General features: G+C 40.5%; 1 protein-coding gene across 1 annotated transcript in view; it reads right to left on the bottom strand.

Annotated features, from left to right (window-relative positions):
• The window catches only part of ngfra (nerve growth factor receptor a (TNFR superfamily, member 16)), a 30,895-nt gene extending 16,341 nt beyond the window's left edge, over positions 1-14,554 (bottom strand). The window contains exons 1-3 of the mRNA XM_046035521.1: positions 14,401-14,554; positions 10,969-11,131; positions 2,878-3,240 (exon numbers count right to left, since the gene is read on the bottom strand). Coding sequence (XP_045891477.1) covers positions 2,878-3,240; positions 10,969-11,131; positions 14,401-14,439 — 565 coding nt within the window. The 5' untranslated portion in view covers positions 14,440-14,554. The remainder of the gene's footprint in view (positions 1-2,877; positions 3,241-10,968; positions 11,132-14,400) is intronic.
• Between the last annotated feature and the right edge of the window lie 337 nt (positions 14,555-14,891).

Below are 14,891 nucleotides of genomic sequence, written 5' to 3'. Positions count from 1 at the left end.
TATAGCTTATAAAGTTTTATAAGCAACCTGGATTAAACACAGCAGGTGATAAAACATTCGTAATAACCACGAGAGACTTGAGACTTGACTTGGCCTCTTGCTCAAAGACTTGAGACTTGACTTGGACTCTTGCTCAGAGACTTGAGACTTGACTTGGACTCTAGCTCAAAGACTTGAGACTTGACTTTGACTCTTGCTCAGAGACTTGAGACTTGACTTGGACTCTTGCTGTGCATCTCTGGCACATACTGTAACTATGTCAAGTATCAACAAATGGCACAGGCATTTAGAACAAATTAAGGATGAACTAGTTCATACGGATAGCTTTATTTTGTATTTTGTTATCCATTGTGCAATGATTGATTGAAATAATATATTAATTTGACCATTAATTTGAAGCTGTGGTGTTTGATGAAAACATCTGCTTTTGTTCCATGTTGTTAATGTTTTGTGAGAGGTAGAGCATTTTGCAAACAAAATGTGTCATTTTGGCCAGCAACTTTAATTTTAAACCCCTGTCTACTGGATGAGAGTCCTGTGTTTGTTTGACCCATTTATCCACCCCATTGGTACACGTAAAATTTTAAGCAAGACTTAGAGTCTACAGTCATGCCAGAAGATGTGAGACTCCAAACACGTGCAGCAGTGCTATGAGCTAAATGCAAACATCAGAATGCTAATATGCTCACAGTGACAATGCTAACATGCTGATTTATTCTCCATCTTTGAATGTGTTAGCATACTAACATTGGCTAATTGGCAAAAACCACAAAGTTCAGCTGAGGCTGATGGGGATGTTATTAGTTTGTTCATAAACCAAAGTATTTCACAAACAAAAAATTTGGCGTGATGATGGTGCTAGATAAAAAGTTGTGCTCAACAAAGTTATTACAATTCAGGGGGACATAAATATCAGACATAGATTTCCTGCAAGATTTGACTTGTTGGCACATGATTTAAAATGCAAAGCAGAGCCATGTTCAAAATTACTGTAGAGATGATTTATGGATGATAGAAATCGAAATGCAACTTGGATGGTGTTTGGCATTTTCAGAATGAAAGGTGGTAAATCCTTGTCTTTGTTATTAGACTTTCCCATGTCCATTTCTCCACTGCCTGTCAATACTATCGCAGTCTATTAATAGAGGAATTTACATCTTGCATGCGGTGAGACCACATCCACTGTACTACAACAAGGTGTTGACAGATTTTTGAGGTTCATTATTAACTTGGTAGATCCAAATACCTGCCAGCGTCTGAGGCAATGAAATCCTAACCAAGTCAGCCTTCTAAAGAGAATATTGTAGCTGAAGTCTAAATCCCAACATTCATAACAAAAGCTGTCATTAAAATGTTCATTTAAAACTGATAATGTAGACAGAAGATCGATGAAAAGGCCCTGCATTAGCAAGGGCTCCTGCTATGAAGTGCTTTCTTAGAAGCATTTAATCACTCCACAGCTTAAGTCCCTCTTTTGCATGAAAAACCCTCATAGACAATGACCGCAAACGTCTTCAGAAATCAGACTGAAGATGTAGAGACTTTCTTTAAAGTCATCACTTGTCTGATGTTGTTTTACAGAAAGATAGCAGATTTTCATCAAGGAAACTGGGAGTAATACCTCCTAAGACATTTTACCTCCCAGATTTCAGCCTTTTTGCCCCCTGATGATGTTGATTTCATGCCTCGTCCGGCACGAGAGAATTTATAGCTTCCTTTGGTTAAAAGCTGCCTCTACTCTTGGATACAAGAAGCTCGACTCTGCTCTTTGCATGTTGTCTTCTGCTTTGTGGGAGAGCAGATTATTCATTGTCTCTGTGTTGACCCCGCAGAAGTCTTTGACCTTTTAATGCTAAACCTTTCAACTTTCTGCCATTTGAAAACCTCACCAGCAGGGACCTCTGGCTGTGATTGAGACATATATGATGGCTCCAGCACAGCTTTGAAATTCCTGGCAACCAGTGTGCAGAATGTGGTCTGTTCTTGTTCTCTTGCTTTCACACCTAACCTGTTTTGTGCAGTATGAACAAATAAACAACAAACGCTGGACCAAACAACTACTTTCACATTTACCTGATCCATGTGCTGACTGTGGGAACTGTCAAGGAACCAATCTCATATATAGTTATATAAGATCTCTTGGTAAATTGATAAATTAGAAAGTAAAAAGAGGTCAGCACTGAGGTGTGTAATCATTGTATGTTGGGATTTCCTCATTGAAATATAAGTGAAACACAGTTGCCACACTTAAAACTTTCCATTGCTATTATATTAGAGTGCTAGAGGCCCTGTTTCTGGCTCTCTGTCATTATTTATCACAAATGAGTTTCAGTTGCAGTCTAAAATAATGATGCTAATAACCAGCTATTCCTTCCTGAGCACTTTGTGACCACAAGAGAAAATAAATAAACCCATAATTTGCAGTAGAGTGCAGCATGGCTTCCTGTTAGTCACCAGAATTAACTTTATTTTAATTAGGGTTGCAATAAATTATTATTTTCTCAATTAATCAATTAATTCTTTGGTCCAGAAAATGTCACAATCACAATTTCCTATGCCCAACATGACATTTGCTCAAATTGCTTGTTTTGTCCAACCAACTGTCCCCTATAGTTGCCAACTTATTTTCTGTCTATCAGCTAATCATTTCATATCTAATATAAATTTCCCCAGTGTGTCTGATGCTGATGATGCTCAATGACAGTCACCTGTGTCATATGAGTTCATGTTTACACCTCTTTTTTTGTTTGTATTAAGACTGTTTGGACATGATATTGACCAAAACTTAAAGACTACAATATCTCAATATGTCTTTTCTTTAGTCCAAATTACCTGAACTAAAGGTGTGAAAGCAACCTGAGTGTGTGGCAGACTTACTATGACAGACAGAGTCACTGGTTGGTGTGCACAGAGCCAGCTGCTGCTCAGTTTCCTCATCACAGATGGTGCAGGGCAGGCAGGGGTCGAGGGAGCTTTCCCGGTCAGAGAAGGTATCGTCCACACACTCCTCGCACACAGTGTCATGATCATGTTCGCAGTGTGCAAACACACCCTGGCCTGCCGGACACACCGTACATGGCTTGCATTGGCTTGATAATGTGTCGAAGAAATAGTTGTAGTTGCAGATGCAGATGGCATCATTGGAGTCGGTGCAGGGAGTCTCCATCCGCATCAGGCCAGTACACTCAGTGCAGGGCCTGCACTGCTCTGTGAGACTGTAGTTTTCTGAGAAGGTCTCACCTGCAGATGAGAGGACGGGTCGAAGGAGACGAGACAGAAAAGTGAGAGGGAGGAAATGAGAGAAGGAGGCAAAGAGTAAAGGAGGTTAGAAGATGGAGAGAGCAGGAAATATGAGGAGATAAACAGAGGGATAAACAGTGAGTCTAATGATATTAATCATGTTTACTGCACATTCATTAGAAGGGAGGACACATTGATCCACTGGGCTCTTAGTGATTTGTGCTCCGGGACAAGAAAGGTGCTCTTGTTGGGGAGCGAGTCAAAAGCCTGCTGTGCTCATTATGATATCGATTCCAGTGTGTTTGTGCCGCGCTGAGTAAACTGCTTTAATCTCAGTCATATACACAGAGTGAAGTGCAGGTGCATCGACATGCTTACACTGATGGACGAATGGTAGACTTGTGTTTCAAGAAATCACTTGGGTATGTTTAAAGGCTTTATAGTACACTTTTCATTCACATTGCTTAATCCAAACTCATCTAAACACATAGATATAATTTTGGATAACCATCATATAATGTGTCATGATTAATTCATTAATTCATATAAAATGTATTTAATACATTGTGTTCCTGAATCTACTGTTACTTGAGTATTTTATACAAAAGGGAGTATTTATAAAAATTATAATTTTCAAATAAGTAAGTCTATTTAGAATATTTCATTAGTAACAACCTAAAAGAGCTCTTTCTTATGATTGGTTTATATTTATGTCTGTGCTTGTTTATCAGATTAGATGAAACTGGGGAGCCTGTGATTAACAGTGTTGAACAGAATGAGGTAAAAGCTGTGCTGACTAATTGCCTATTGCTTTTCAATTACTTCAAACACTTCAGATTTGCTCTCCAGGAACATTTGCGTCAGGAGGATTTGGGAGAGTTCATCACTGAGGAAGTGATGACCTCAAATTAGCTTATTCTTACACTGACAGTTCCTAGGGAAACAAAGTGATCTATTAATATTTCATGTTCATATAGAATTATTTTCTGGTATAATGGGATGCTTGCTGAATTGTCCATACAGCGAGAGAGAGGGGGGTCTGTGAATGTTTGTCGTATAAGTGTGTTGTAGTGGTTGAATGACCATGGGAGTGGAGTAGAGAGGCTGAGAGGGAATAAAGCTCAGATTCACTATAGAGCTTCACTGTTCTCCAAATCCCATTTAACTTTTTTGTGGCGTGCTTAACATGAGTGTGGTCACCTTGCAAGAGTCGCAGTTCAGACAGACACGACACAATCGGTGACATCTTACTATCTGCTACATAGAGGAAAAAACTCCAGCACAAAAGTTTCACAATATGAGATCATGAGACAAGCATGCATGTCGAAACAGCTTTGTAAACTCTTAAATTAACACCAGAGTCCGCTTGTTTCACTCTTGATTACACAAACTGAAGCAAACAAGCGGTAAATCATTAAGTCTGGGTGTAACTGTAAATAAAGCCACATGGCTGTATGGATGTGTGGGACTTTTGCGCAACTCTTATCTGCATATGCATAAGTCTAAGTTTTTCATGAGAAGTGCTTAGTGGGTTGAACAACACCATATTGCCAGTGTGAAAAGCCCTGCAGCAATGTACCAGCACTAGCTTTGCATCGTAAGCGGCTCTGGCCAAGTAAACACTGGCACAGACCGAAGCTCTAAACACCTTGTAAACAGCAACACGGCCACAGATGAAGGCCGTCACATTATACAGGCAGACTGAGTGGAGCAGACGGAGGTAATGATTTAGAGACAGGTAGGCAGAGAGACAGATCAACAAGCTCAACAAGAACGAGGGGCCGCTTGATTTGCTTGAATGAATCTCTGTGTGAGACTGTGACTCAATCGGAAACAGTCTTTGAGGGTGGTCTGAGTCCAACACGAGTCTAGAAAACATGATTTAGAGATCAAAGTATTGAGGAAGTGCTGATGTACGACTGGAAGGGGAAGGGTCAGTTCAAATGAGGCAGTCGGGATGTAAGGGGAGTTCATTTTCCTTCTTGGATAGACACATACAACATCAGATTACGTGTTTTTTCTTTTCTCTATCTGTCATCACCCCTTGCTCTTATTACTGTCTGGAGGCAGAAGTCATTAAAGAGAGGGACACTGGCTAAACGATCCAGACCCGGACAAATAACAGACCTCAGGGGCAAACGATTATTTGAATTTGTGAGCTTGAAGCCTTTGTTTTCTTTGCAGTCAGGCTCAACCGGTAAAGCTTTCCTCATTCATTTCAATTATCCCACAACGCGCAGGCTTCCTTGCTAATTTTAACCTGCATGCATGAGCCCCTCTCTGGTCGTTGTGCGTAAACACGTCTAAACGTGACCATATGCACCGAGTGTGCACAGGAGAAGAGTGCGTTGTGTGTGTGTGTGTGTGTCAGCACTTTCATTTGGGGGCTAGAAAAAGAAAGTAAAAGGCCATCAAGAATCAGGTGGAGAATGTCCTCTTTGATAAAATATGATCCTTTTTCTAATTGTTCCCATTTGAGCGATGACCAGTGCATCTCAGCAATCAGTGTTCTGCAGTAAAAACGACCTTTGGTAAAGGGAGATGTGGCTTTGTACCGGGGGATGATGCACTTAAAATGTGCCACTTCAGCCTGTGAAGACCCCCATCTGAACACTGATGTGTTTTGGCCCCATTAGTGTCATCAATAATGTAGCTCTGGATGGCCTTGAAACTGCCTGGTGATCTCCACAATCAGCACTTTAGGTGTAAGCTTTTAGCGAGGACAGCCATTTCTCCCAATCCACAACGATCAGGGTCCACGTTTCAGCAGAGACAACATTTTCTTCCTGACCCTCTGCTGACTGGGGATTAATTAACAACATTTAGAAATCTGCGTGACAGCTTTATTTGTCTTTTGAACATTTTTGCATGTAATTATCGCCCTGTTTCATTGGTCCACTTAGCTTCCCTCCAGATTTGAAACAGGTGTTTTGGGATATTACCAAAGCTATTATTAAGAGAGCAAAAGAGGAAAGATCTAATTTAACAATCCTATAACAATAACAGTTACTCTTGTGTCCTGCGTTGAGCTTTTGTTTTGGTCATGTCAGAGTGCCATGTAGGGAAGAAGCTTCCTGTGCCATTGCCACAGAGGACCTTTCTTCATCCCTCATGATACAACGTTGGAAGAGATTCTTGATGCTCTGTTTCAGACGAGGCTGTGATTCTACTTTCCTTCCTCCTTTAAATCCCCAGTGAGCCCCGGTCCAGTTGGCAAGCAGGGCTTTTCTTAAACGCTACATTGACTCATGAGGCTCTGTCTTTTTTCTCTCAGATCTTCAGTCAGTTTGCAGGGCAAGTTATCTGAATGGTTCACTAAGTGAGGCAGGTCCAGTTGTCTTGTCTCCCATGACAGCAGAGAAAAGTGGAGGAGACTGATAAATATTTCAGCGCTGCTGACGCTGGCACTCGTCCCAAGCCGGGATTGGGATGCAATAAACACTTTACACTGTCAGGAAGTGGGGAATTAAGGAGGGTCGCAGTAAATAAAGATTCACCCATATTTACCATGAAACAGGAAATGGATTTGTTGAATTTTCCTCTTCAATTATTCATTTCTGCACTTTAGAAAATGTATTTATAGCTTTAGTTTTTCAGGTAAGGTCAGTGTTTCAGTCTCTAACTTCTATATAAATCCCAGCCTTATTTTAGTGTATGTGCTCCTGTGTGCCTCAGGTACATTAAGATTTTATCTCCTGAAACAAAAACAATATCGAAACCAATGAAAATGCATTCGCACCGGAAATTGAGTGCAACCTCCTGGGTATTTGAGCTTAATTGTTAAGTGTTTATCAGCAGTGAATACTGTTCCTGTACTGCAGAGCAAGATAATTGTTCACTGTTAGAGGCACAATAGGCTTTTCAATATGGTTTAATTAGCTGGATCAAATGAGTAAAGATGCATTGATGTAACAGTATGCATGATGAATGAGCAGATCGTGCCCTTTGGTGCCTGGCTCTCTAATACCGTTTTATCTCCTAATACAGAAGATGAGTCATAGCAACAGGGAGGAGGAGGAGGAAGGAGGATGCTGGCTGAGAAAAACGAGTACAGGATGGAGAAAAGAGGTGACACGACAAGAGTTGGTGGGAATCGCTAGTGTGGAGGGGTGGGGGACGAAGGAGTGAAAAAAATACCAAATACTCATCAGAACAACAGTCCTGAGGGCCAGCCCACATTATAGGAAAATGGAGCTGCAGTTTACCATCTACGCATCGTCTGCCACTGTTTACGTCAGGGATATGAAAAAGAATATGACATGCAAGACACATTCCTCATGACGCCAAACCAAAGATACAGTCCAGACACATCTGAAGCTGCGACGTGTTTCTCTATAGTCTCCAGGCGCCTCCACTCAACCAATTTCCTGCTCGGGTCTATCAAATGCCATATTTGATGATGACTATTAATTACCCTGCTCACTCACTCTCCACCTACTTTTGTGACTGGATTTTTAACAACTCAGATGTCAAAGCCACTTTATTCCTCTTTTATTTATGCCAATTCATTCATTTTGTCAATTTCATGCCACTACTTTTTCTAACATTGACTTTGTTTAACAGAGTTTGTTCATGTGAAATTGACTCGCAGTCCTTTGTGGCTTTTTTTTTTACCCCTGTGGCACTGTAGCACTCTACATGTAGAGAATTGGCTCCATGCCCCTGTACCCATTGCTGCAGCTCTTGAGTTCCTTGAGGCGGAGAATGAAAACTTCAAACAGGGGAAATCAGCCAGACTTCAGATTCTTAATAACGTAACACAACACAGAGATTAGCATCTGTTGCACATAAGTTCACAAGTTCACGGATAATCAGAGTATCTATTTTCTTTGGACACAAAGCATTGCTGTCAGTCTGCGAACACTCGTCCAGATTTAGTAATTCCCATCAAAATGACTGATTGATATTATTGCGTTGTTTTGCACAACAGAAGGTTTGGGACTTTTCTCAGCACTACTTGTTTACATGCACCATTTGCCAGTGTTTATATGTGTTGTCTGAATGAATTAATGCCATCAATCAATGTACAGTACACTCTAAACGTCTAAACAAAGCCAATTTTGGATTTCTGTTCTGTGTCAGCCACCACAATGTCTCAAACTGCCAGAAGTAGCATGTGCATGTTTTGAAAAGGTAAGACAAATACCACTGCAGAGTGTGATATATCATCCCAATTCTTCAGCTCCTCCTGAACTATGCGCATGACCTATACTTTGACGTTTACTTAGCGCTCTCTGACATACACCAACATCTTAAAGGGCAAAAAGAGCTACATGAATGTGACGCAGAAGGACCCCTAAATAGAGAAGAACACATTTGTCCTTCTTTTTCTTCTTCTCCATGATCTTGCCGTGTTGGCACCCCTCCCAGCTCTGGTCTGTGGAGCGAGTGCTAATGGTTCACAGCCTTAGTTGAGCTGTAAGCGAACACATTTGGACCTACTTACAAGCATCAAACATATGAATTCTTGCTCTATTTCTTGGGACAGAAAGCAAAACTGTCACTTCAAGCAAATTGGACAATAGGAATTTGTTTTGGCCTTATCAGTCTTTTTGTTTGGAGTTTAGGGCCTGAGCTGCTATTAAAGGCGAAGGAAATTAATGTAATGTGAGTAAGGATTATGTAAGTGCAGAGACTTTGTATTATTCAGGAGCGAGTGTGTGCAATGACATGCAGTTTTACATGCATTATTTTACATGTGTGCATACTGTATTTGATTTAGATTTTTCCAGATTTCATTTAATCCTCCTAAGTTTGACACATTTCAGGAAGTGGAGTTTCTGGAATGTCAAGTTTTTTATTTATTTATTTACTTTCAATCTATAAGAGCTAGTTAACCAAAATAAATGAAATAAAAAGCATATTTTGACCTGATTGTGAGCAGATCTGAAACGCATTGTACGAAGGATTAATTGTTGGCAGTGAGGTCTATAGACATTGTTTGTGAAAAGATGTGTTGTTAAGAAGCACAAATCTCAAAACTTCAGATATTAAAACTGACAACTGATGGTGCATAAGAAAATTATGAATAAATTGAATAATTTGGTACCAGTGGTACTTAATCAGGAACCTTTTATAAATGTTTTATGAAGTTGTAACTTGTCTCGTATTTACCTTCAAAACTCATGGAAGTGGGAAAATGGGGTGACATAATTTTTTCCAAAGTAAATGTTTGTTTCTAATATTTTACTGAATGAAGTCGCCATGGAAGAAATACTTGAATATTCTCTGAGATTATAAAGTCATAAATTTGTGAGAAAAAATTCAACCACCAAACCTAGCCTATTTGAGTGAGTTTTCATTTGGCAGTGACCATAAAGTGAAGTGTTTAGAAAATAAAATATGTCACAGTGAGTTTGTTTGGATGCATATGTGTGCGTGGGATGTAAACTTTGAGTGTTTACTCATTAGGGAGGACCTGTGCACACTTCTTATCTCTGGACTCACTCAATTAGCGTTGGTGACATTTTGACTGGCTGACTAGCACAAATACACACTCTGGATAAGAAGACAGAAGGTTCTTCAAGGTCTGGATGCTTATTATAATATGGTGATTCTTTGCTAAAGTCTCAAAAAAAGATATTTCCTTATTGCTAAATGAATCCGATTTCAAAAAATAATTTGATTAGGTCATCCACTGCAGGCATAATACACAGCAAGTGGCAGGCAGCGCCTGTAGTGTGATGAGGTTCATCCAGCCTTGCAAAGTGAAGTGATGTGGTTCCTTGACAAAAAAACCCCACAGTTTTTGAAGTTTTTCTCTTGTAAATTTATGATTTATAATCTCAGAGAATATTCAAGTTTTTTAAGACTTTAAACTCAGGAATTCTGAGTTATTTCTTGGAATATTACCTCCCTCCGTATTTTATTTTCTACAATGGCCCTAATATGTGTCATAGTTTAACTTTTAGAAAGAAAAATAAATTCTTTAAACTGACAATGAGATTAGATGATCGTGTGTTGCATTGTGGTGATAATATAAATTAAATAACATCCAAGTTGTAACTAATAGCTTTAGTAAAAGTAATTTACTATCATTGCATTATAGATTATAGTTACAAGCCATCAATAAAAACAATTTAAGGATTGTGGGAAAAATCCCTTTGGCTAATGTCTGTTCTATTCTTTATTTGGTATAAATGCTCATCACTTTCTCTTTTTCTCTTCTAATTAGTCATTAAGTATACAGTTAATAATTATAATAATTAATTAATAAAGGGTTGTATAATATATATCAAGTCTGTGGTTGTAAATGTAAGTCATTTTTAATACCTGGATTGTGGTCCAGATTCTTCACAGGCCTTTTTTAGAGGTCAAGCCAAAGGCATTTTTCACAACCTGTCAGCCCAGAAGTTGACTAGATTCTTCACAGTCTTTGTTTATAGGGTATACCAAAGGCATTTTTTACAACCTGGCAACCCATAAATTGACTAGACACTTCACAAGCCTTTTGTAGAGGATAAAACTAAAGCATTTTCACAACCTGGCAACCTAGGACTTATCTATGAAGCATTATTTAATGAGTTTAGTAACCATTCATTAAGCTATTTGTTACAACTTATGAACCCTATATCTAAATTGTGCCTTATATGAAGGTGGTACTAATGTTTTTTTCCTTAATTTGATCAGAATGTACAGTAGTTGACTGTCTTTATTGAACTCTGGATCTTAATGAACTGAGTTTGATCAGTGCATGTACAAATTAAACAATGAAAAATCTCTACTCACTGTCCAAACACTGGGCGCACACTGTCTGCGTAGCACCGCATTTCTTCACCACTCCTTCTCCAGGTGGACACTCTTGGCAGCATTCTCCAGTGCTGGTGTACTGGTTTGTCTCACAGGGGAGCAGCACCGCCCGCTCCGTCTTAGACGTCGACACTAACGCCACCTGGCACACCGGGACAGTGATACAGTACATCAGCGCAGCACATGCATACAGTCAAACTTTCACACATATACAAACACACACAGCACAGGGCCACTGCGACTTAAACATACACAGCTAAACAAATTGAGGAAAATTACTGCCAGGTGTCCAACCTGTTGTTTAAAATCCAATCGCTATCAGGATTCATCATAAATCATGTTGTCTCCACCTATATTAGACACACTTTAAACAAGACAGTCGTCTAAACTGCCTTAATAGCTCCCCTGAAGGCTCATCAACTCTAATAGTAAACTTATGACACACTGCAGCCGAGGCAGGAAGCATAAAATCATGTGTGCACGACATTATACACATGCCTGTCCTACTTAGTGTTGAAAGGTGAGAGTAGCTGTGAATGTCAACCCCTCCTTCCGATCAGGTTTGGCACACACACACACACACACACGCACACACACACACACACATGCTTGTTCTTGTTCTATACTTTTTTTTTTAGAATTAATGCAGGGATGTGGGACTGGGAGGAAAAGGGGACTGAGTGTGCATGTGAGGAGGGCCCACAAAGATACTTGAATGAATAGCTGTGGATGCAGGGAGGGGCACATAGAGAATGTCTTTGTAGGTCCAGAATTTTGTGCTCCATCCCTGGCATTCCCTACCACCTACTACCCAACGTTAACCATCACAACTGCATTAAATCCACTCTTAGGCTTAAATCTACTTCTAACTATAACCCTTCATGCTAAAAGAAAAACTTAATCCTCTAACAGCACCATAAAGAAGCGAGGACCGGCCAAAATGTCCTCACTTTCCAAAAATGTCCTCAAGGTCTACAACTCAAAATTGCTTCTAACAACAACAGAGGCACAAGTTTTTGTCACGTAGGTGGACATTGTATGTAATTAGCCCAAACAACAAGTCATAATGGTGCAATTTAGTGGTTTCCTTTGTGGCAACTTGTTTTGTTAAACCAAATGAGAGATGAGTCGCCATAATGTGATTGTGTGAGCAGATTATTGTTTAAAAATTGACTCTCACTGGATTCACTGCTGATGAGGTGACAAAGTTGTCAGATAATAACACTCTTTAAGCTTTTCAATAGCTGTGTCCTCATTTGCATATCAAACACAGTTACACATTTTATTACCTTAAATACCTGCAGCATGCAGCCATTGTACTTTAGGTACTTAGATAGGTACTTAGGTACTTATGTTTCCTATTCCTGACTAAGTATTTCCATACATGGTTTGGTTAAAATTTCTTTGATTCAGAGTTTACATCTCCCTCATCCTGTTTAATCTGTCTAATGTACTCCAGTTATCACCTTCTTTCTCTTCCTCCCTCTCTTCTCGCATTTTCTCAGTCCTATGAAATGTGCATGCAGCTCTACTGTCAAAAGAACTGAGGCTTGTTCCACTGGTGCATGCAACAGTGATAAATAAAAGGAATTCATACCCATACGTTTCAGAACAAAGAAAATCATTATGCTGAAACACTTTCATGTCCTGTGGCTCTTATTATGTAACGAACAAAAACTCATTTCCATTTAATTCACATTTGCTGAGACATAAATTCACTCTTCTCTGTCTCTCTCATGCATCCCTCCCCGCCCCTCCATCCTCTCTCTGCTGTCCCTGCTTTCATTCAGAAACAGATGTACTGAGCAGCCAGCAGCTCTCTCTCATTCTCGCTCCTCTTGCTCATTATTTCCCCCTTTCTGTCATTTCACTTTTTGCTCTCTGGGTGTGTTTCTCCTCCGCATAATTTCTCCTTACTTTACAACCTCTTTATCTCAACATTTTTGCACTAATCTCTTTTATTTGAGTATATTTTCAGGGTAAAAGTCACGTTTATGCCTGCTTAAATTAACTTTGGATGCAGCCCAAAACCTCAAGATAGTTCCCTCTTGTATCTGCAGTGGAAGGATTTAAGTCCCTGACTGTTGCGCCAGCTCCTTTCCTGTGACATCTCCCTGGAATATCACTCATCTTTAACACAGATTAATGGCAAACTCAGCAGGAAATTTGTTCACCAGCAGCAGCAGGAACATGCATCCACACACACACACACGTACGATGACCCAGCTGTGATATGCGTGGTTTGTACTCTCCCCAATTTCATGGCTAATTTGGGAGTTTATTTCTAAATTTAATTCTACCAAAGTGCACCCGACCGTCGCCACCCTTTAAACCAGCTGTCATAACAGAGTGTCCCCTCACATCCAGGGCTGTTCACATGCTGACGGAGCTGCACAGCCCAATTAGACCAGCTGCTGTGGACGTACCAGAGCGCCAGGAGGATGTGCCCTCCATTCTGTGCTTTATCACCACCGTCCTCCATAATCAGCTTTTTCCTACTATCGGAAGAGCCTTGTTTTTTTATGTCAGCCAAACAATTTTGAAGCTCATGTTGGATAAGAATTTAATGAATCAATTTACTTTCCATAAGCTGCAGCGTCTTTATCTCTTCTTATTTCAAGACCCAAATATCCCAAACATTAAACTATAAATTAGAAATAAATTATTTCTACTCATTAATGCCATTAAAGTCTGGGCCAAGGCACCTGTCAGCAGACTGCTCCTGGTTGTCTGGATGCAGCCCAATGTGAAGCAGAAATCTCCCAGTATTTCCCAGAAACCAAACTAAAAAAAAACCAAGAGGGTGGTGTGTCTATGTGTGTCTGTGTGTGTGTGTGTGTGTGTGTGTGTGTGTGTGTGTGTGTCTATGTGTGTGTGTCTATGTGTGTGTGTGTGTGTGTGTGTGTGTGTGTGTGTGTGTGTGCATATGTGGAACTGTAGGGATATATTATAACCTGGTTATAATAGCACATGCAAATCAGTTGTTGGTGTTTAGCTGCATGTAGCACCTTCATGTTTAGCAGGAAAAACGTCACATTAGTTAATGTTGTGTTTTCAGAGGGAGACACCACAGCACTTTAACAGTAGGCTAAGCATTTTAATCCTGTTCAAAATGCCATTGACATATCACAGCGGGGATGTTAAATACAATGAAAAGTCTTAAGTCAAGAAAAACTCACTATAAATGTCTGAGCAGGTCTATTAAGGAATATTATAGCAATATCATAGGGTAAGGTCTACAAACTAAGCTCCAGTGGAGATATTACCGGCTCCATACAGAAACATCGGCAAAAGGAAATGTGTAAAAAGTGCAAAAGGACACTAAAATTAATCTACAGTCTCTACAGAGTAATTAAGTAGAGATTTTTACAGCAGACACACAGTAGTTTGCCTACTGTACAGACTACTTACCGAAGCGCACAAAATCACAAGCGATAAGGTAGTAGTCATCCTGCGTCGCCTGTTGGAGTCTCATAAAACAGATCTTGTGCAGAAAAGGCAGCGCTATGTGGAGGAGGAGAGCAGCTCAGCAGGAGTGCTCATTTTAATTCCAGCGGCACGGATTTTATCAATGAGTCCGCACCATCACGCGTCTGTCCGGGACCTCTGGACTGGAGTCAGATGCGAGTGTAGGTGCACCCCTCAGCAGCAGCAGCAGCACTGCCACACACTACCTCTCCAGCACACACAGATAAAAGAAGAAGAGGAGGAGGTGTAGGAGACCGTCCTGTCCGGAGTGCTGCACAGCTGCAAATGCACTGCGGAGGAGGCGAGAGGAGACAAGAGAGGGGGCACGTCCACACTCCAGTTTATTACCCCTGATACTCATGCAGTAAGACTACACAACCCCCCCCCCCCCCCCCCCCCCCCCCCCCCCCCCCCCCCCCCCCCCCCCCCCCCCC

Source organism: Micropterus dolomieu, linkage group LG02 (genome assembly GCF_021292245.1).
Source record: "Micropterus dolomieu isolate WLL.071019.BEF.003 ecotype Adirondacks linkage group LG02, ASM2129224v1, whole genome shotgun sequence".
NCBI lineage: Eukaryota > Metazoa > Chordata > Actinopteri > Centrarchiformes > Centrarchidae > Micropterus > Micropterus dolomieu.
This window is presented reverse-complemented; position numbering and strand designations above follow the sequence as displayed.